This window comes from Rousettus aegyptiacus, unplaced genomic scaffold (assembly GCF_014176215.1).
Source record: "Rousettus aegyptiacus isolate mRouAeg1 unplaced genomic scaffold, mRouAeg1.p scaffold_m13_p_2, whole genome shotgun sequence".
In the NCBI taxonomy this organism is placed as follows: domain Eukaryota; kingdom Metazoa; phylum Chordata; class Mammalia; order Chiroptera; family Pteropodidae; genus Rousettus; species Rousettus aegyptiacus.
The window spans coordinates 110,866,513-110,890,624 of record NW_023416295.1 but is presented as its reverse complement, the minus strand read 5'-3'; the positions used below and the strand labels follow the sequence as shown (position 1 = coordinate 110,890,624).

Genomic DNA, 24,112 nt, shown 5'->3' with positions numbered 1-24,112 from the left:
TCCTTAATAATGTAGATGTGCTTCTGTTTAAGCTCGTCTTGGCTGTTGTGGTGTCAAGTGAAATTGTGCAGGAATCAAAGTGAAAAAAAATTCTTTGCAATTAAGTTCTTTGGATTTCTTAAGAATTGAGAGGGGGAGAAAAGGAAATATCTTTTTATTTTTTATTATTAATTTTTGGGGAGATGGTTTATAGAAAGATCTAGATTTTGAAAACTGCTGGAAATAATATCTCCTAGAGTTTGGTTTAAGCCATTTGAATTAATAGAAGCAAGAATAGGGGCTGAAAAAGTGTAAGAAGTGGTATTATACAAAGCATGTTGACTTTGAAAGTGATGTAGAATATCATTTGTCACTGATTTCCCTCATTCTATTTCTGTATCTGCCATGTGTAATTTCTTGCCCACAATTTCTCAGAGGTTAATATTATTTTGGAGAGATTTTTTTTTCTTTTCTTGCTAGATATGCATGTGCATTATGAAATCGTATTATATTTTAAAATATAGGCATGATAATATTACATCATTTTGGTAATTTTAGACCATTTTGGGGAAAGCTATATTATTTTTTTCATTGAAAGGTTATGAAAAGTATTCTCTTCACCTGTGTCCTTTAATACAGAGATCGACTCTGAAATAATGTTTCTTCTAATAAATTGAATTTAATTACTTTTTGAATTGATAATTAATAAATGTAGAGTACTCACTATACTAAATGCAGTACTTAGGACCCCGATGTAGAGGAGCTCAAGTCTTAATTTTGATAATATTTATTGTATGTTTTGGAGAATATTATACTTCAGAATTAATATTTCTATTAATATAGATTTGGTATTTAATATAGATTTATAGGGATGTACATATAACAATCACTGTTTTTTAGCATTTTTCAAAAACTTTTAGTGATAATATACATAGGAAAGGAATATAGTGTTTATATAAGTTTAAAAAACAAGATAATTAATACAGAAAAAAATCCCAGTAACACATTATCTTTATTTGCTTGAGATATGAGTCATAAATCATGATTTATGAAGTCTTCCTATTGATTCTAAAGGTGTTTCTAAGTAAATATTGTAAATGACTAGTTCCTATATTATTCTAAATGTTTAGTGAGAAAACATTCTCATATTTTTCTTTGTAGATTAATAAAAAATTTAGGGAATATTGTTTTAGTTCAGTGTGTTTTTGATATATTCACTTTGTTAAAATAAATTGTTAAAATAAATTAACATTTATTTTATTTAAAATAAATTAACAAATTAAAATTTGTTAAAATAAATTTAAAGAAATTTAAATTGGCATAGCTGTATATTTCCACAATATTTATTTTATACATTAAGAATTGCTGATTTAGTTTTGCTGTTTTGAAAATAGCTTTAAATGTTTTCCATTAATTTGAACATCTTTCATTTAAACAGACATTTTGATCTAAAGGTTAATCAGTAAAATATCTAAGAGCGGAGAAAATAGGGTGTGGAGAACAAACTCTCCTCTGCTGGTCTCTCAGCTTCCTTTCTACTCCCGTGTGTTTGTGTTTGTGCATGCACGTGTGTGTCCTGTTCATGCAGCAACTAGAGCACTAGTGACTGAGACCTCATTCCTAAAATCAGACTGCCTGCACTTGGATCCAATTTAACCAATTCCTAGTTGTATGAACTTGGGCAATTACCCAACCTCTCTGTGCTCAGGTTCTCATTTGTTAAAAGGGAATGAAAATGGTACCAGTCTCATGAGATTGTTTCAGGCATTCATTTGGTCAGTGCATATAAAACACTGAATATACCTAGCATGTATTATTTCCCTGCTCAAGGCCCTGCAATGGTTTCAAATAGCCCAGCATTGCTCTTATTTTAGGAAATGTTCACTAGCTAATTCCTTTGCCTGAAATACTCTTCCTATGATAGTTGCTTGGCTAAATCTCTTAGCTTCAAGCTAATTGCTCAAGTGTTACATTCTAACTGATGCTTACCTTAACCACCCTTTTAACACCTCCAGCTGCCCATCTTCACTCCCCATTGTAATACTTTGTTGTACTTTTTCTTTTTTCTCTAACTCTAGTTATCCTCTAACCTACAATTTACATTTTATATTCATTGTTTATTATTACCATTTCCTCCTCTCTAGAAATTAAGTACTGTGAGGATAGCAGTACTTTTATGTATTAGTCACTACTGTATTCAAAGGAGTTAGCACAAGGCCTTACACACAGTAAGTTCTTAATAATTATTTTTTAAATGAATTAGTGTATGAATTTGTGATCTGTATTATAGCTGCTTCCAATTATAAGTAGGAACACTTTATAAATAGATTTACAGTAATAATTATAAGTCATTTTAAATTAAATTCATACATTCATAAATTTAATATAATAAAGATAATTTAATACTCCTAATTTTTAAGTGTGATGATGTTGAACTACAGTAAGTTTCAAATGATATATAGCAGAACTATCATAGACTATCTAGATGCATGGAACTGTTGGCTTCTATGCCAATTGATCCCTGATTATAACTTTCTTTGTTTATCTATTTATTATTATAGCTATTACGTTTCTTTTGTTTTCTGGTTGACATTCATTAATGTACTGCTGTTTGTGTTGCTACCTCTGTGCAGTACTACTCCTTTACTAACTAATATGTGATTGTGGTTCTATGGGATAAGAAAGGAGATTACCAAGTTCATTTGCATTTCGGTACTGAAGAAAGTGAATATGAGTGAAGTGCTTAGGCTGTGGAAAGTCACTTATGTGGCTTCAACAAAAATGAAGCCATTTATATTTACTCCTTACTTCTCTGTCTTTTTTGCTTAGACAAGCGAAATAAGATAACTGATCTAGTATTCAGAAATGATGCATCTAATTTACAGCTTATAGAGCATAGTCTGCTCTTTAAAAAGAAATTTAATTACAGACTAGTTAAAAAACATTAATGCTACAACTAATCCAACACAAAAGTATTGTCTTTTAAGATGTCCTGATTACTAATTCATTTTGTTTATAAATAATATAAAATTTTCCCTCATCTTGTCAATATAATTTAATGTTGTAAGGGGCAAATGCTATCGAAAGCCACGTGCTTCTGGATTAATCCTAATATGGCCTTGTTTATTGGTTTAAATTGATGATATATGCATATATGCAGGCAGACTTGTTCCTTGATCACTGATATCTTTCATCATTTGACTTGAATTATCTATCCACTTGTAGTATCTGTATTACAATAAAGGTGGGACTCAAATTTTCCTTTTTCTTAAATTCTTCATAGAGAAATACTTGGTAATATTTGGAGTAATAAAGACTTGGTTAATCAAGTCATCAATTCTCAAATATTTGAATATATTTAGCATAAAACTTAGATTTTCTCTTTATCAGTGATCTCTGAAAGGAATGTATGGGTAAAGATTAAACATCTTGCTATATTACATAATGTTAAGTATCCAGTTTGCATTTACTTAATACAAAGGACAAAACCAGTTTCTTCTATCTTTCTATTTTGAAAAGGAGTAGATTAAAGATCCTTTCTCGAGAAATATTTTAGTTTAAAGTGATGAGTTGAAATCCTATTTATTTTTTGTAGGTATTAACTACAAAGTGGAGGAAATACTATATCTTATTCTAAAAAAACAAGGTAGAAATGAATTCTATAATTTTCCAACCACAAAAAATTAAATCAATCACTAAATGTGTCTTAGGCATTCAGAATAGCATAATTTCTGTTACTCATACTTTTTCATCTGTTTTTTAACAATTAGCATTCTAGTTGGCATGAAAGGTAATAGAAAGTTCTATTTTACCAAAACCATCCACAACACCTGGCACATAAGACCAGCCACCAGTGAACAGAATGCATGCTATGAATGTACACTTTTCCTGAGAATATCAGATAAAGAATTATAGTGAAAGAATATTATAAAATTAAAATTTATTTTTTCTTATGTACTGGTCTGGTCATACATGAGCTATTAGAATGGTAGTATAAGTAAAAGAAAATTTTCTGTTTGTTCAAAGCTTAAAAAAAGGGAGGTGATTTTCCATGAAATGTGGGCCTTCTAATTTAATTTTAGTCCAAAGACTTTCATTCTGTTATTAAATAGTAGGTAAATTTTACCAACTTACAAATAGTGATTATTGAATCACATGAACAAATACTTTATTTTTTATTTTTTATAGAATTAAAACATGTAAAAAAGAAAATAATTGAATGTGAAAGTGAAGGTAGCTAAGAAATCACATTGACAGATGGTAGAAGTTTTAAAGGCAGTGATAAGTTTTTCTGAACTAAAATAAGAGCTATTTTAGGAACATGGGAGATTACGATCTCCACAGGTGATCATTTGCCCTTCTGTTTTTCATTTTGTAGAAAATCAAGAATATGTCCACTTGCAGTTTAGATAAAAGCACTCCTACAGGACTCACAAGTCAAATTGCAAAATCTTTGGGTGCATATTCTTTGAGTGACTTTATTTCTTTTTCAGCCCCTTCCAAGATTGCCATGACCCCTAACACACATGTTGCTCTTGGAACCCCATTGAGGACATTTGCCTCTTTTCCAGGAAACATCATTTCCTTCTGGGAGATTCACTCTGAAATTGGGACGCTTTACAGCTTTTCAGCCTGGGGTCATATATCTTGTAAAATATATAAGGAAGTTTAATTTAAGATGACAGAAAGGCACTAGTAATTTAATCCCCCAAGAACCTGGCTTTAATTAGGTGCTTAATTCAGATCTGTGTTGTGGCTTATAGTGTGTTCTTCAAAAAAGTCAATAAATCAATTAAACTTTAAACAAAACAAAACAAAAGAATATTTATGAATCTTTTTAAAATTCAAGATTTGTTATGCCTAAAGAGAAATAATTGATAGAAAAATTATTCATTAGTTGACCAATTTAGGAAACCAAGAGGGTAGTAATATTGAAAAAGTGTTTGTATACTCACACACACACACACACACACACACACACGTGCACGCACACACTTTTCTTCTGTTCTGTGTAATTATTCCATATTTAAAAAGTCTGACAACCACTGTTGTTATGGATGAAACGGCATCTATATAGTTTTTGTTAATCAGCGAACATGGGTTCAAATTCTGCCTGCCAATTCCCAATGGTATAGCTTTGGGCAAGTGACTTTAGCCAGCTCGAATACCAGTGCCCTTACCTCTAATGTTGAAATAGCTCCCTCATAAAAGTATTGAGAAGACCACATGAAATAATGTGTATAAAGTGCCTCTTTAGCATCACACTTAGCAAATGATAGACACACAGATAACTACTTCATATTCCCTTCTCCTACTTTAAGATCACATTACATATATTAATAAAATATATAGACCCACATTACAAACCTTAAGTCAACCTTATCACTGTTCCCACATTTCTTACTTTCTCTGATCAGTTCTGTCCATTTCATTTCTAACTTTCATTAAATATATAAAAGTAATTCAAAGTAGGGAGAAGGTCAAATATTCACTTATTGACATGTCAGTTTTGAAATGTGTACTAAGTATACTTAAGTGTAGATATTAAGGAGATAATCGAATTGCAAAACTGGAGTTTAAGAGACAGGTTCAGGCTATAGGCACAAATTTGGAAAATGTCACCATATAGATATTAGCAAAAGCTATGAGACTAGACATGATGGAGTCACCAAAATCTGTGTATAGATGAAGAGGAGAGGACTAAGAACTGGAATCAGGAGCTCACCAACAAACATATATCAGGGAGACAGCGAGATCTATAGAAGAAATGGAAAAGAGGCAGCCTGTAATGCAGAAAGAAAACCAAAATTTGTTTTCTTGAAAAGCAAGTGAAGGAGGTGTTCCAGGGAGGAGGGAGAGATCAATAGTAATAGTTTATGTGCAGCCACTATTCTGTTCTGGTCACCATTCTAAGTACCTTATATACATATTAAGTCTTCACAACAACCCTGTGGCTTTTGTACTATTATTAATCCTAGTTTTCAGATAAGGAAACTAAAAATAGAAAGATCAATGAAATCAGGCAAGGTTTCATGGTGACTAATTTGTAAATTGAATCCAGACAATCTGGCCACAGAGTTTATGTTTCTGACCATTACCTACCTACCTATGTGAACTCTACTGCATCAAATGTTGCACATAAGTAGAATGAGTGCTGCGAACTGACTCACACATGGGTTTTGCACTGGAGACTTTGATGTGAGCAATTCCACTGGAGTAGAGGCTTGTAAGAGCTTGATTGGAATCTGTTCAATTTAAAACAGGAAGGAGGAATTGGAGAGGATAAATATAGACATATTTTTCTAGGGATGCTACTGGTGTAGTTAAATTTCACTCTTTTCATTTATTGGTTAGGTGTCTAACTTTATATAATGAAATAGCACTTCTAATTCTTTCTCAATCATCTGTAGAATATCTTTTGGCATTCTGTTTTATAAAACATGGATATTAGCAATTCTGCCTCATCCACCAACAATTTCCAACCTCTGTCCATTTTTGATTGTTTCATAAAATTTTATTTTGTAAACATAAGATTCTTTTAAGCTGTTAGCATGGGTCAATTCTAAAAGTTTTAACACATATGGAGTGTTTTTATTTTGGCAATTATAAATATGTTCTGCAGAATCAAGACATACACTCTGATTCTTTCTTATTCAAGGCCTTCCGTGAATGTCTGTTAAAAGCTGATATTTAATTGAATGAATCATAAACTCATAGATAACTTTAAGAATGGGCCACGGCATATTTAATGATCCTTTAGAGGGATCAGTCCAGGTAAACTAATGGAACCCTCTCTGCTGGCATCTTTTTTCTGGGATTATTCAGTTATTGTTAAAATTACTTCTTATTTGTTTGGATGATGAATTAATTGGTTTGTTTATATCTGGCTATGATTGGTCATCCATAATGATTAACATGAACATTTGCTTAATTTCCCTTTTATTTGTCATGTCATCATTTTATCTGTACCTCACTTGTCCATGTTGCCTCCTTACTGTTCTAGACTTCAACCTCTCTCCATATGTATACTAGGATGAGGCTTTCTTTACTATGCATTCTCCATTAACATCATTTATTTTAAGTTCTCCAGAACCTCTTGTCCATTGATGGCCTCTGTCCTCTCTCCTGTTATCTTTGATGCTGTAAACTTAAACCTTTATTAATTCTTTATCAACACGTTGGTGACATCACATTAAGGAGAAGGAAATAATACATGAGTCTGAGTCTCACAAGGCATAGACAGAATCTTGGTTCCTATATCTTTCCTTTTTTAAAAAACAAAATAAAAATCAATTAACCTAACTTAGTTTCTCCAGGTAGAAGATGAAAACATCATAATTATATTCTATCTTTCCAAGGTAATTGTGAAAATACATATTTTACAGCATTAGACTGGGGCCTAATTTAGAGAATTTAGAGAATTTAAGTTAAAATTTATGCTTTTTGACATAAATATCTAGATAAAAACAATGGCGAGCTAGTTTTTATAATTTGGCCTTAAAACTATCAAATCTTTTTTTTTTTAATGTGATTTGCATGTCACTGTAGAGCTCTGTGGTTTATTTCTTTACTATTTTACCACAGGACATTTTGATATCCAGTTTATACATTTTATTTTCTCCCAAGCACTAGAAATTATTTGTTTCTATTTGATTTTTAGTATTTATGGGTCACTCTCTTCTCAAATAGAGTATTGGTACTATAGACTTGATTATTATACCAGCAATTTTTATTATATGAAATTATTACATATTAATGTTTTCCACTAAAGATTATTCTTCAAAATTTCAACTTATTGACTTCAAATGGAAAATCCAACTGTCACAAAAATCATAATCATCATGTCATTATGACCACTGAATTATTTTCTGATAGTCAAGTTTATATAGAAAACAGAATTATAATCAGGATGAAAGTAGGCACAGAGTTGGCTTTAAGCGACTTACACATTTCTGCAACTGAGATTTCTGCACCTGAGTCTTGCCAATTAGACTTTAACCATAATAAAGTTCTTCTTTATTATAAAGCACACTGTCAACATTTGCCCCTTCATATTGTATTTCCTACACTTATACTTCTGACCACCCCAAACTTCTCCCCCTTTTTGATTGGCCTCTTAGTCTCATGGTATCATAAGATGTATAAATAAAATCATTCTTCTCTCCCTGCCAGGCTGTGGAGCAGACTTTGAACCAAAGCTCACTATCAGATGTTTTGAGACTTGAGCCACCCCTTAATAATATGAAACTGATTGTATTGGTGATTATCTGTACTTTACAGTAAATCAAGAGTAGCCCAATTATGAAGACTCTATACAATAGACTTTCTCATAGATCTTCAAACACTTTATAAACATCCATTTATATGCTTATTTTATAAGTATAATAATCAAAGATAATTTTTGTAAACATGTTTACTAAGAAATATTTTAACATATTTTGTGCTTACTACAACACTTTTTAAGTGTTTAGAAGTATTAAATAATCTAGATTTTTCACTAATCAGGGTTGTCTTTATAATAAACAAATTTTGTCAATAATTTAAATTATCTTTAAATTGTCTTTAAATTTTGTCAAAAAATTAAAGTTGTCTTTAAATAAATTTGGCCAAAATTTATTTAAATTTTCAGCTTAACAAAATAACCTTGTCTACTGGTTTTCAGAATCCAATTTTTTTAAGGTGGTTGCATGAAAATGAACTTTTGGAATGGAGCACTGAGTGCACTGTGATATAATTTTACTCCATACTGAAAATTGTAAATGAAAATAATTCATGGCATATGTAGTTTTGAGCTACATGTAAGTAAAAGTCCTGTGGAAAGTCCAAATTATGGTAACATTATAAAAGAAATATGATCCTAGTTTCCTGAGTTCTCCTTTATCTTGAAATTCTACATTCCTAAAAGAGCATGAGACTTGGATGCAGTAATTATCTAACATAGGCATCTCTGTATTTGGTTACGGTTTTGAGATTCAACAAAAGCAAACCATGCAGGTGGCTTTAGTAACTGTCAGTTGAGATTTCAGATAAGACAGAGTTTATAACATATTGACATACCATATTTCACTAATAGGATAAGTTATTACAGTAACCTGTTTCACATACATTCGAGATGATATTTCAACCGCCCAGCTACTAAAAAGAAACACATGTAAATGAAAGCAAAGTTTCTGACTCATGAATGTATTAGGCGATAATTGTTTTCAGTGAAGTCTCAGTAAAATTTAAGTTTAGGAAGAAAGCATGTTTATTACTTACCTTGATGTGAGTATATTTGTTGCAAAATGTCTTAAATATTTTTGAAATAATATGTATGATTTTGAGGTGCAAAAGTATTTTTGCAGAAGTGGCTGAACACCACCCTCTTTCTTAAAGTTACTTGTCAGTAACCATTTTATAACATTGCATGAGGATGCTGCTACAAAGGGAAAATCTTTGTACTAAAGGAAGAATTTGGTTTAAAGAATTCTTTAAATCTTAATTCTGAATATATTGTACAATCCCAACACTTAGCAATCATAGGATATTCAAAGAAATAATATTTCAATCTATCTGCCTTAAAATTTTTAGTGAATGTGTTTTACTATCATCAAAGTTTATTTTTTCTAAAAATCCCTACTTTAAAACTTTATTTCCACACATTTTATTTTATATATCGCAGTTAACTTAGTCCTAATTTCCTCTCAACCTATATTCACTGAATTTTAGAGGAAATAATTCCTGCATTTTTAGGATACAACCTTATAAAAGAAAATTACAATTAAGAGGTATAAATTGTCTGCTAAAAACCATGCTCAAGAAATTTTTTACTTCATATTTTGTGATTCCTTTCTTTGTATTTCTCCTTGGTTCTTAGGTATAATGCTATTAAATTGACAATTATGTTATTATAATGAAGCACATTTTTCTTTTTCTTTGGGAATCAAGAGTACTAAATGTTTGACTGTATAGGAATTTCCACTTATATGTTCGCGTGACTTCAAGACTGAAGGTAAATAGACAAGGGAGGAATAAGAGGTGATTCTAAAGTAATTTTCTATAACATTTCTTAATATAGATGAGGAATTATAAAAATCAGCATGATCTGAAAAATTGCCCTTATGTTCTATATTGCTCTGATAAACATAGTTCATTCAATTGTATTTTTATTGAGTGTATACATTTTAAGAATTACTGTTTTGTGCCTGATTTTTATATTTTAATGAACCAATCAATCACTGTGCAGTTGGGCATAGTTAATGAAACCTTTGGAAATGAAATGAAATCTTTTAATGAAAGATGATATTGTTCTTAGTGACCCTTCACATAGTATATTAGAGCCCAGTGTTCTTTTTTGTTGATGATTTGGAAGTTTAATTAAATACGACCTTTCCACAAATGACAATTCAGCTTCTATCATGTGCCAAGAATTATGCTAGATGAGTGGCTGGGACACAGTGATACTTTACCTTTCAAATTGTCTGCACTCTAATAGAATACCTAAACATTTAACCAGATAATTCATTAAGGTGTGCTACTAGTCTAACACTACAAGTTACTCAGTGATGACAGTTAGAGGAAAGAGACCATATGAAGGCACTGATGAAAAAAATACCATTTCACATTCAGGAAACTACAACTATCAACCAAGGAAAAAGTGTTACTAGTAGTGTGTTCTGGGTATCTCTGTTTTAAAAACAAAGAAAAAACAAAACAAAAAGAACACCCTAAATATCATAGCACAAAACAATAACCATTTTATTATACTCAAGGATTTTGTGAGCCTCAAATCAGACAGGGCACACCTCTACAGGGAAGGGTGGAATGGCCAGGGTGTCACCAACTGCTGGGAGGCAATACATCTGTAGCTGGAGAATCCACTTCCAAGGTGATGTCTTCACTTACACGTCTGGCAGCTTAGCTGGAATAGCGACTCCGCCTGGCCTCTCCAGACATTGTACTTCTTAAACCGTGACATATTGTGTAAAGGAGTGACAAACAAGCCCATCAGATTTTAGGGGAGGGAAGTGGGGCAAAGATCTCACCTCTTAATGGAAGGAGCATCAAAGAATTTAGTATAGCTCTGTGTTTAAATTACAACAGGTTATGATGAGAGACACAACTAGAGAAGTAGGCAGAGGTCAATATATGGAGGATCTGGGTGCTGTGTCTAGGAGCCGGCACTTATTCTTGAATGTAAAGGAAGATTGCCTTGGATATTTTTTTTAGCAGAGGAAAAATGATGCTGTTTATTATAACTTAGGAACATAAGCTTGGTGACAGGGTAGAGAAAAGACATGTTTTGGGGAGAAATGTGGGAGAGATACTGCAGCCATAGTGACAAGAGAGTGAACAGCTTAACGTTATAGGCACAAAGGTCTGGCTGGAAAAATGGATATGGGGATTATATGGAGATAAGGGTGAAAGAGAATCACTACGTTTCTATTTTTGTTAACTCACTGAATAATGAGGGATTTCAATAAGAAAAGAGTAATAATGTAACAGTGGACACAGTTGAAAAGGAGGTGGAAAGAAAAAGTTCAACTCTGGCTTTCCTGAATTTGATATTTCAGTCTGACATTTCTAGTGTGTGGCTTTGGAGCCCAGGAGAGCAGTCAGGGCCAGAGATACAGAACTGAGAACATCAACTTAACCATGTTTTATTGATGGAAACAATAGAAATGGAAGAGAATACTCATGGAAACAGTATAAAGAAGGAGGGCTCAGAACAAAACTCTGGCAACTACGTTTATGGGAAAAGTGAGAGAACAACAGAATGTTCTTTTTTCTTTTTGTTTGTTTTGCAGTTTATTCACTGTTGTGGTAGCTTCTTTGCTACCTTCTTAAACACAAAGTGTATTTTTTTTCGTTGTTGAAGAATGCCTCATTTTTTGAGACATTTATCCTTGTCTTTCAAATTTGTTGTGAAATCTAGAGTAAAGATCGAACACAAAACTCTGGTTCAAATATTAAAGTAAATATACTATATCTTTAAGCATATCAAAACTATATTTTCATCCAATCACTATAAAACAAAACAAAACATTTATTAAATTCTGTATTTGAGACACTTTTTGGATTATGTACAGTGTGAGAATTATAGGTTCTGGAAGGCTCACTCTGTGTGTGTTGCTTTGGAAATGATGGTTCTTGGATGTCATTTTGGAACAATTTCTGGTGATTCTTTATAGGACTGGGACCTAGAGGGACTGATATTATTGAGTTCAGGAAAGAAGAGTGAGTAGTATCCAGGGAGGTTGAGAAAGAATAAAACTTAATTATACTCGCTTTCAAGAATTCATGGTCCCAAAGTAATTATAAACCTGAAGACTGAGAGCCAGAGTTGGAAGCTCAACCACTGTACTGAGAGGTCCATGCTTGTGGGCTTTAGAGTGAGAATGTAGTGCTGTCAAAAAGGATAGGTGAGAAGTGGAGGATGTGGTGTTGGAAAGACTACCAAGCTCCGGGAGGGCAGGGTAATTGTAGGGATTGAAGAATATAGGAAGTTATCTTGTGCTGAATTCACCTTAATGTTCATAGAGCCTCCTGTGGGGCCTTAGTGCCATTCTGGGGCTCTCAAACCTATATCTGAATCCCACTGAATTTTCTATTTGACTGTTAAAACACTTATTTGTACAAAACATCCTTCTAACTGATTTGCAATTTAATCTTCATAAAATCTTTGAGGTAGGTAAAACTGTCATCCTTGTTTAACTGATAAGGACAAAGGCACAGAAAACAGCCAGGCTGGTGTTCAGGTAGAGCAGTTTGTTTGGCTATAGATTTTGTGCTATTAATAAAATATACTAGATTTCTGCTACTGGCATATCAATTTAATAATTAATAGAAAGTAAATATTTTAATGTACCACTTTTTTCACATCTGCCTAATATTTTTTGTTTCTCCTTTCAAACCTGAAGTAAATTCAGTTTCTATTAAATATCAAATTATACTTTTTAGAAAGCATTTTGAGTTAGTAAACATGGTTTTAAGGTTATACTTCTCAGAGTGAAACACTAATCTCGGCACATTTAAACCTAATTTTCCCAAATTAAATCTTTCTAGCACAGTGCCAATACATGTAGGCAGTCAACAAATCTTTTTAATGATTCATTAATCGGTTGATTACATCAAAGAATATATGCTTATTAGAATAAGTGGAATAGAAAACTAAATCAAATTTCTCAATATTTATGTCTATCTGCCACTTTAAAAACCTTAATGTTATGAAGTCAATTTCTTATTTATTCACTTATTCAATATCCAAAAAGTATTTCTGCACTTTATAAGGAAACCATTATAATAAGGTCATAAAGGGATCTTTACTTTATCTCTACTATGAAAGTAATCTGTGAATAGTCAGTCATCCTCCTACTATTTCCTCTTACTTTGTTCACCATTTGACTAGTGACATAACGTAGAAGTGGAATCTTGAGTTTTTTCTCTTCATACCTTACACCAAAGATGGTCAATCCTGTTTTCCTACCCTCTGCTTCTATGTCACTTTATTGTGCGACTCGAGCCAGAGGCCCTGGAGCCATCTTAGTTCCTTCCTTTTCTCCATTTTCTATGTCCATGATTATAATTTTTCTAACTAACCATTTACTTCTATTTCCTGTGCCTCTGCTTTCATTCAGGCCCTCATCAAGTCTTGCCTGAATTATAGCAGCGATTTCCTATTCGGTCTCTAGGCTTACTAAACACCCCAGCCTCCTTCCTCGTCCGATTCTGCCTTTACATATCTAAGAGGAGAATCTCTCTAATCTGAGAATTTATCATTTATTCTGCAGTTAATACTGTGAGTATTCCCCACTGCAGTCAGGAGAGAGGTCCCATTCCTTAGCAAGTTGCTGTGGCTCTCCAGGTTCTTACCTGGACAAACAGAAAGTGATAAAGAATATTTGTAGAAGGAATGAATAAGAAAAATATATTTGAAGCTGTCATTAAGTAATCAACATAAATTGAGAGAAATCAAATATCAACACTCTTAACTGAGTTTTTTTTTTTTTTTTTGGAATAAGCTTATTAGTAGCTAGTGGAAAGAAAGAATGATAGATTGTGGGAGGCACAGATATTGCCATTTGGTGATTTTTAATGATGCGCATGTGCTTTATGTCTGGGTTTAATTTTATTTTTGGAGATGAAAGCTAAGGAATAAGGTTATATAATTTTACTTCTACATGGGCGTTCACTGCTAGAATAACTACAATAGAAATAGAATCTTGTACAAAATCCTGTACTGAACCATTAAAATTTTCTAACAATATTTAAATGAGAGCTTAAAGACATGCAAATAAATTTTCACTTATTCTATTTACTGGCTAAGCATTTTGAGGCTACCACAGGGCTCAGCTGAAAAAAGTTCTCTGATTCATTGGTCATGTGTGCAATGGGCATGGGAGTGGGAAGTTATAAATAATATGCCATATTTGCTAGCCCTGACTAAAATGCTACTTAAAATTAAGATTAAAGATAGTGTTTACTTGGAAGATATTTTTGAGGAGAGCTGCTTAGATTCTAAAAGTATCTTTCCCTTTAACATTTTGTGTTGCCTACTTCAGATTTCTACATAAGTAACCTGTTAAATAAAATTAATTATTGTTATGTATCTGAATGATGAATGGTATATATTGAAATCAATTTTACTTAAAACAGGAAGAGATGATATGCTGTATGAAGTATAAAATCATTATTATAATGTCTTAGAGATATTCACAGATCTACAGGGTAGTGAGTTAATCCTAAAAGGAATGTTAAAATATTGCAATTTGTAATCAATTTACAGGAAGAGGATATGGTATAATAGAATAGAGCACAGGCTATAGAAACTAACAGAATGAAGTTAAAATTTTAGTACTGCTTACAAGCAGTAGAACTTGTATAGATGATTTATTTAATGTTTAAATGCTTCAGTTTCAGTTTTTGTTTTTGTTTTTTTTTTCCAGCCAAGAACAGGGTATCATTTATGCAGGACTGTTATGAGGAATAAATGAGAAAATAAATGTAAACTGTCACTTAATAAGGACATAATGAAGTTGTGTCTTTCCATTTCCTCCTTTAGTATACTTCTGATAATTCCATTCTTGAAACAATTTCCCTAGCTTAAATGATAGTGCTGTAAGATACCATTGTTTGATAATAATATCCAGTAAACATCAATAAATTATTTAGTTATGAAACACATACCAACCCCATGAGAGGAACTGAGAATGCAAAAAATGAACATAACATGATTTCTGTTCTGGTGAACAATACAATCGATTCAGGAGACAGACATTTACCCTGATAAATTTCCATATTAACTTAATAATTATAGAAGACCTATATACTAGTGGAAGGCAAAACTAACTCTGGACTTGAAATATGTTTCAACTTAGGTAATGTCTGGTCAAGATTTTGAAGTAGGAGTTAGGTTTAATAATCTGGGGGAAAGAAGGAATAGTGTTTCGCCCATAGGAAGCCTCATGAGAAAATTCCCGGATCCATGGGAGAAGAGGCCACACAAGGGGCCAAGGTGGTGACAGTGGAGAACATGGGTTGGAGTATGTGCAGAGGCCACAAAACTATAAAAGAAGATGAGGAGACTGCTAAAGTGTTCTATAAATCAAGTTACAGAGCTTGTATTTTATCCTGCAGACACTTGGGAGTCAACAGCAATTTTAAAAAAAGAGATTGACATCTATCCTTTCTTGGGGAAGTTAATTCTGTTGGCTGTGAGAAGAAGGATTTGATTTGTCTGGAAATAAAAATGGACTGACAACAAAGACGCTAGTGCAGAGATATTATGAGAGTTTATAAAATAAATGACAAGGAGGTTAAAAAAAAAAAAGTGGGTAATGATTAAGACACCTCCATAGTGCTCAATGGAGAAAATGTTGGTGACATTTAATTTAAGTGGCAAAGTCAAAGACAGAAAGGATGATTTAAAGGAAGGGAAATGCATTAAGTTTTGAGCATTTGGGGAATGTTTAGGAGAAATGTAGGTGATAGATCCAGGTGGAATATCTAGGAGCTATCAAGCAGATATTTAGAAAAGAGGCTCTGAGGTTAGGGTTGAGACTTGAGTATAAACTATAGGTTTGATATAAACGAATGGAGGGATAAATTAGCTAATAACTAGGATTATGATTTTGAAAATATTCATGGTCATAGTACAAAATTTAGGGGGTGGGGCTAGTGAGTAGATTTGTATTTGGGAAGTAGGAGGAGTAGCTGGGGAGAGAGCTGCTGCATTAAGGTGAGGTGAGGACTTCTAGAAGGGAGTCAACAGTATCTAAAGCAGCAGCAAGACAGAAGATGAAGTGTGTCTTGAGATATTTAGATTATGCTGTTCGACTTGGGAAACTACAAGATTTTTTCCTCCAAGTTTGTACATTTGTGGATATTCTGTAGAGCACAGCTCCTTCAGTTTTATTATGCATAGGAATCACCTGGAAATTCTGTTAACATGCAGATTCTGATTCAGTAGGGCTAAGATGAGACTTGAGAGTCACTATGTCTAACAAGCCCCAGGTGGTGCCTATTTATTGGTCTATGGACAACACTGAGTAGCCAGGCTCTGCTGATTAGTGAAAATGGGCGATCGCAATTCAGGATGTTTGCTTTGAGAAACTTTCTTTCCTTACAATAAATGGAATTATCGTTCCACGTGAGAATTCATACTGAAGTTGGATAGAGAGTTCTGGCAGTTTGGATCCTTCTGTGTATAGAACTCCAGATGAATTTCATTCTTTTTTTTTTTTTTAATTGCTTATCTTTAGTCTCATCTTCCTTCCATGTTAGGGGAAATAAAAAGCAATCCCTTGATATTTCACTTTATCAGATAGATGGGCTGATAGTTCCTTTCGTAGAACCCACAGTAAGCCTCAAAATATTTATTTCTATTTTGCTTTCATTTCTGATATTTTTTGTCTTTAGCTGGAATGAGTCTCATTTGACAACATTTCAGGGAAAAAAAAATGCAATCTTCAATTCAGAAGTCCAAAAAGCCTTCATTGACTGATGTTCAGACTTTTTTTTACCTACCCCACTTGTCTCAGAGCTGTGTCTACATGTTCCTTGTGTCTGTTTTACTAATAAATTACATTAGCTGTACCTACTCACCTGCTTTGTTACTAGTCTGTAAATCTGAAACTTGGAAAATGGTATGATTGGCACTGTGGGGGAAATATACTTCTTTGCTATGAAGGAAGGCAGAGCCAGATAAAAAATTAAGAATAATAAAGGGAGCTAGATGTGCTATGGGAAGTATTGGGAGCTTGAGTTAGTGTGATAAAGATGGAAATTGAATGAGACATAGATGCAAATGGATTTGTAGAGGCTGAATCAACATGACAGGGTATTGATTGAACATCTTCAATAATTAAAAGGAAGAGGGAGGAATCAACTACTGAGGTTTCAGGCCCATAGGATTAAAGAAAATGGTGATGCTGTGAAGAGAAATCAAGAAATTAAAGTATCTGACTAGGACTCGGGGGATAAAAGAAGGAAAATGATGAGTTTGATGTGATGATTTTGAGGAGTCTGGAAACAGACGTCTTTTACTCAGGTGGTGTTGATAGCCGGGAGTATGATGGAGATATTAATTCTAGTTTCTAGTAAATTTTACTTGGAATCCTAGGTAAGAAATGAATTGCTAAGTGAAATAATGCATTTTAGGAAAACTATTTTAGGAAAATACATTTTTTCCCTTAAATATTTTGCTTAAAAGTATTTAAGGAAAGAGGATAGCAAAATCATGTCTTCAAGAGAAGGATTAAGGACCAGAGCTATTGAAGGAAAGAGAAAATGGACAAGAATGATGGTGGGCAAATCGAGTGAGCTTATCTGGTGTGACAGTCTGTGAAAGAGAGAGATTGACAATGGCAGAGGGAACAATATGGTCAAATACAAAGATGTTAGACTAGGGTGAAAAATTGAATATAACTCGTATTCAAGTAAGAGTTTCACAAGTTCAAGGGAAGCAGGGCAGAAGTCAACTTTTAAAAGATTAAAAAAATATTAGGGCTTGGTACAAAATACAGGCAACAAATAGAGTATTCTCTTATAATAAATTAGAAAACAGACATTGACCATACAACCAAATTGATTTGGGTCAAGTCGGTTACCTCTCTAAAGTAGGTTGTTGTTTTTCTATTTCTATGCTAGAAATTTTGATATTTCTCAAAATCATGGAGGAAATTCAATGAGGTAGCTTCAATTCCATGAAAGAATTTTATTATCATCTCTCCTGATAATATTTGTTTTTAATTTGGAGAGTTATAGGATAAGACAAAGTGGTGAACCTTTAGGTAAATACTCTTGTTCTTGAATTGACAGAGTAAGCTGAGAAGTTCACAAAAGATTTTTTTTTTCATTTTAGGTGTCTTTATTTTAATTTAAATTTTAAATTAATATTACTTCATTGAGGCACTTTGGTTTTTATATTAAAATTACTCTTTCTTATTATCATTACTGAGGTAGTTTGGTCAGTTGTAGCCAGTTGACTCGTGTAGTTAGAATACAGAATGGAATACTATATGCAAATAATAACATATCTCATTATCAAATGTGAAAAACAAGTGCTCTGTGAACCTGAAGCACTCCCTAGATTTGAGGATTTATCCCTGTCCAACCAGGCAGTTTTAAGGACCTGCATGCTTCCACCGCAGACTGGCTCGGCAGAGTAAAAGTTAATTTAGGAAGCATGTCATCACCTTAAGAAACCCCTCCCTTGGCATCAGTACCCTCTGCTTGGCATCAAAGCAACTGGAAAAACTTAAGCAGGGCAACAAGTGACCCTTCCAACCCTGATTTCAGTACCCCCATGTTGTTTCTGTTTCTTTGGAGGCCTTGGAAACTGTGCATGCACAACAGCTGGGTTCATGTACAGTCGTCACAATTCACCTGAAAAGTGATTCTCCCCTCAGGCATCAATCAGCCAAGACCATCACAGGGTGTGTGAACATGTTTTGGTCTTACTCTATACTGAGTATACTATTCGGTCTTACTCTATACTTCAGAACACCAATTTCAAAACCTTTGGGTAATTCAGAAATCAGTTTAACTTTAAGTCCAAATTCTCATTTTGTTTATAAAATATCCACTGCTTTTCAAAACTTGGTTTAAATAATGCTTTCTTGTGTGTTTTTGATCAAAGATTTTGATCTTAAAATCAGTAAGAATTATAATTTAAGAATGCCAAGAAATTGTCATCAGCAGTTTCGACTGTTTTTGAAGAACTTTAACTCCACTTTAATCTCAATTTTCGCATTGATCTTTCTTCGGAAAAATATCTTGTATTATTCACTTTCTTAAAACATTCTAAGAGCTCAATAATAAATTATTAGACAGAAACTAGATATTTTAATCACTTAGTTTTCAAAATAATGTTTAGGTTAAAGCAGCAGATTAGAAGAGTTTATTAAAATAAGAACCCTCATTTCATGTTTTTTTTTTTCATTTTAATTTTTTTGAGAAAGAGATCTTCCTGTTAAGTCAAATTTTAGCTTTCATGAAGTTTCCATGGTCATTTACAAAGGTTGAATATTTTACAAGATGAAATATTACTACTTAAAATAATATGAATACTGTCACACAGGATTAATTTTAAAGTCAGTGATGACACACTTTATATAGGGGGTGCACTGCATTATTTCATAGTGTGTTCACAATCAAATGTCATGGCATATACGTTGCATTATCATAATTTTCTAATTAATTTATTCTTTATGTGTGTTTATATGTGTTTCAATTGCATTTCATTAACTCATAGTTTTCTTGTAAGTTTGTGCTTTCTTTCCATGTTCAAAGAACCTCTTTAATTCAATTTCTCTGTTTCTCCTCATACAGTCTGGCAGCCAGATATGCAACTCAGTCTAATCACAGTGGAATTGCAACCAGTCAAAAAAAGCCTACTAGGTCAGTTAATATCTCTAATTTATTGCTTGTTAGTGATAATAAAGTAAATGCCCAATGATATTTTGTCCTATCTTTCTAAATTTTTTCAAAAATTACATATTTCTGGATGAAAAGTTTAGAGGACTGAATTCTTCCAAGAGGATATCCTTATGCAGTCTCAGGGATGGGAGTGTTTGTATTAGATCATTAAAATGGGGTTTGGCGTCTTCTCTTTTAGTTTTGTCATACACATACATAGTGATAGAACTGGGCTGAAGTCTAAGTTCTGGGCTGAGAGACAGTCAAGGAAAAAAATATAGCTTTGAGGCCATTCTTTCTAGCTCAAGGAATCTGGAAGTTATGCACCAAGATTCTCATTGCTTTTTGAGATGGGCACGCATTAATTATTATACATTTTAAAGCAGAATTAAGAAACATTGGCAGATTTTTAGGGAATGTTAGCGCCGTCTCAGCCTGGACTGTTTTTTTAATCTATAATAGTTTAAATTTTGAGTTTTGTGACATGTGTTTCAAAGACAGTCTTTTATAATAAGTGACAGTGCATTATATACTGTTTGGAAAATATTGGTATGTAAAAACGTGTTGAAAATGTTTAATTTTCTTTTAAATATTAAGTTACTAAAGGCATAATGATAGCATGGAACCAGCTGGGTGAAGCCTCAGCAAATGTCTTTTGTACCCCTGATTATTATGTGATTATTATATATGCCCTCTCATTCAATGAGGATGTATCTCAGTGCTCGTTAACTAGTCACGACTGTAATAATGAATCATGTTACGCAATGTTTGACCACAAGGAGTGCTTATGCTGTCTTGACTTGAGGTATGTGCTTTTCCCTTTGCCTTGGTTTTCTAAGATATATTCATTTCCATAGTAATTAAAATGATTCTGGAGAGATAAATTAAATGATATTTAATTAAAAATTAGGAGATACATTATAAATTAGGATGTGCAAAGAACAGTGACCTGCCATGTACAGTAAGCATTTTTATCACCACTTCTAAGACTTATGCATATAAAAGATATTTTAAGTACTTTGATTTAATGGAACATCTCTCTCTTTCTCTCTCTCTCTCTCTTTTTTTTTTTTTTTTTTTTTTTGGCTGTATTCTCATTTCTCTTTTTATTACTTTGATGAATGATCTGGAGTTCTGGCTGCCTGTCAAATTAGGGTAATGAGAAGAGCAAATGGATTTTTTAATTTGTTTTAATTTGTTCTTCTGAGAACTAAAGATCACTCGGCTTCATGGGTCATAGTAAAGATTAAAACGCATTTTAATTGCTTTCTAGAAACAGGTCAAACTTTTACTGCAAGCAGGGCAAGTTTTATTGCAAGTTTTGTGACAAAATTTGTTTAGACATGTGAATTTGGAAATAACTTTCTAAGTCTATGACTGCGTCTACAGGGATAGTTCTCAGATTTATTATGATTGGGACATTCGGCCAAATAAATTAGTCGAGTTCTTTCTGCAGAATGAAATCACTGATCCTCGAAATTCCTGGCGTCTGTGCTTATTCTGCAGTGCCTACAGATCCATATGAACAAAAACTAAGTGCTGGAATCCTTTGGAAAAGATTCTAATCTTGTATATGACACAACCTCTCATTAGCAAAATAACTGACGGGATTTCTTATTAGCCGTATATAAACTCCAAGATACATCTTGAAACTATGAACTGTTCCAGGAAATCAGCACTTCTGTTTTTAAGCTGGTATTTGTGTTTTCCTAATGTTCATTCCATTTTGCAATACCTGTTACCATTTAAAAAGTATTTAGTTATTTAAGCACTGGATTTCCTAGAAATTTCTGGAAATAATACATCAAGTAAAATTATGAATTGAGTTCAAATGTGAATATTGTCACAACTGATCGTGAAATTGTGATATATTAGGCATCAATATAACAGATATGAACATTCTTTTATTTTAGAAATTTTATAAAGCAGAACAGTAAAAAATTCAGGAATATTTTATGTTTTGGATTATTTTTGTTTGTTTTTCTTTTAAAATAGAAATTATCAGAGCAGTACACAGTGGCATTCACATGGTGGCAGCAAATACTAGCAAAGTGGCTGGCCACCTTTAATATTATGCTTTTAAACATGTCCTGGAAGGCCAATATTAGTTTTCAATTTCTAGTTTTTAATTTATGTACATTGAGTTTATTATGTACAATATATGTTAGTAGTATAAAATACAGTAATTGTGCATTGTAGGTGCAATTCATGAAATATTGATACTTGAAATTTTAATATGGAAACTGTTTTAACAGTGAAATAATTGACCCAAACTGGTATTTGATTATAGCCCAAATAAAATAACTGCAGACTATAACTTTCTGTCAAACTTACCTTAATTTTAAGGTAGTCTGCCTATATTTCCTTATGTCTTGTTCCTCATACTCAAAGAATAGCTGAAGCTACTGTCATTTTAAGTGTATTTTAAATTGCCATTCTGCTGACAGATTTTTTTCTTCCAAGACCTGCATCCTTTCTTGTCATATCAGTTCTGCGATCAGTTGGCCATACTTGTGAGATAACCAGCTAAAGTCTAGGTGCTTACTTTTGCCAAGAGAATGAAAGTTTTTATGTGAGGCAGGTCACTCAAACATGAATTAACTCATGACCTTGCTCCTATTCCATAACTAGCTTAGATATTCAATAAGTATGTACTGTTTGTAATTTGTTCAGTAATTTTATTTGTCTTGTTATTAATGTACATGCCAATTTAGTATACAGCTACCTAAGATAAAAATGAATGTCCTGTGTGTTGAAAAAAACAACTTAGCAACAACTACAGGTAGCTGATTAATGCCCTGAGAACAAAGTAAAGTGTCATTATTTCCCTTGACTTTCATGTAATTATTATGGTTCTTTTAAGTCAAAGTTTTAATCATCAGCAGTGTGGTAAGTATAATTTTTTTCAGTTCAAGGTGACTCTATTTCTAATTGCTCTATATTATTAATATACTTTGGAGCCATATTTATGGAAAGGTGAAACAAGATTTTTTCTGAAAATCCTTGAACCTTGTGTTTACCTGTTTGTCACTTAAAGCAACGCTTTCTGCTAAGTAGATTTTAGAACGTCATATATTGTTATTTTCCCATTAAATCTTCACTGATCGGAACTTCCTGCTCCCCATCTTTTCATAATGTACAATAATGATGTAATTTTTCTTATACTATTTCAGGCTTCCAGGTCCCTCTAGGGTACCAGCTGCGGGCAGCAGCAGCAAGGTCCAGGGAGCCTCTAATTTAAATAGGAGAAGTCAGAGCTTTAACAGCATTGACAAAAACAAGCCTCCAACTTATGCAAACGGCAATGAAAAAGGTATGTATTAGCCTGTTACATCATTATGGTATTAGGTTGACATATGCACATCGTAAATTACATGCTAAATCTAATATTTGAGCAGCGTTACAGCTTTTGAAATGAAAATGTTATCACTGGGGTTTCCTGTTTTCTAACTGCCCCCTCCTGAATTCCAGCTTTTTCCAGGGCTTTTCTTATCCGAAGAACATTTTAAGGAAACAAACTTATTTATTTTAAAGTGGTTCATTATCTACAGTATAAAATCTGTTTCTCAAAAGTTTCTCCCAGATGCATATACATAGCATTTTTTTTCTTCTTGTATTTTATGAACATTTATCTTGAAATCATAAATCTATATTAAATTTATTTGAATCTTTAGTTTTAGTTAATCTCAGTACAATAGTGTTTTAGGCAGTTACATTGGAGTATCATAATTTGAGACATGATTAATTATGATGGTCATTTAGTCTTCGAAAGCAGCATTAAGTATTATGACCTTAGTTTTCCATAAAGAGACAAATTATTCATGTTTGTTTTATTTTCTTAAAATAATGGATAGTAGAAATATTAAAACTCAAAAATTATCAGGAAGAAAGAATATACAGTGGAAGTCTGTTAACGTCAGATTATATATAATCTATACAATACACAGTTTTCTGTAATGCGCAAAATGTGCATTTAAGGATGGACCAGCTTGATACATATCACTGTGCATCATGGATAGTAGGGACAAGGGCATTCTGCTGGATTTTGAAGTAAGTGTTGGAACTCTACATGCAACAAGACATGAAATTCAAAAGTGACAAATATACTTACTTAGTACAACAGCTAGCAAAATTGGTTTGGCTAATCAACCAGGTAGAAACATTTTTGCTCAGATTAGATAATTTCAAATTGTTTCCTATTGATGATCTGATTAGACAACTTTTTCTTACTCAGACA

At 32.8% G+C, this 24,112-nt stretch overlaps 1 protein-coding gene across 7 annotated transcripts in view; it reads left to right on the top strand.

The window, feature by feature from the left end:
* NAV3 (neuron navigator 3) overlaps nucleotides 1-24,112 on the top strand; it is a 718,003-nt gene that overhangs the window by 520,397 nt on the left and 173,494 nt on the right. For 6 of the 7 annotated variants that reach the window (XM_036236231.1, XM_036236227.1, XM_036236233.1 and 3 more), the window contains 2 exons: nucleotides 19,789-19,857; nucleotides 23,049-23,188. In XM_036236231.1, the coding sequence (XP_036092124.1) occupies nucleotides 19,789-19,857; nucleotides 23,049-23,188 (209 nt within the window). The remainder of the gene's footprint in view (nucleotides 1-19,788; nucleotides 19,858-23,048; nucleotides 23,189-24,112) is intronic. The other variant, XM_036236230.1, reaches the window with a different exon arrangement.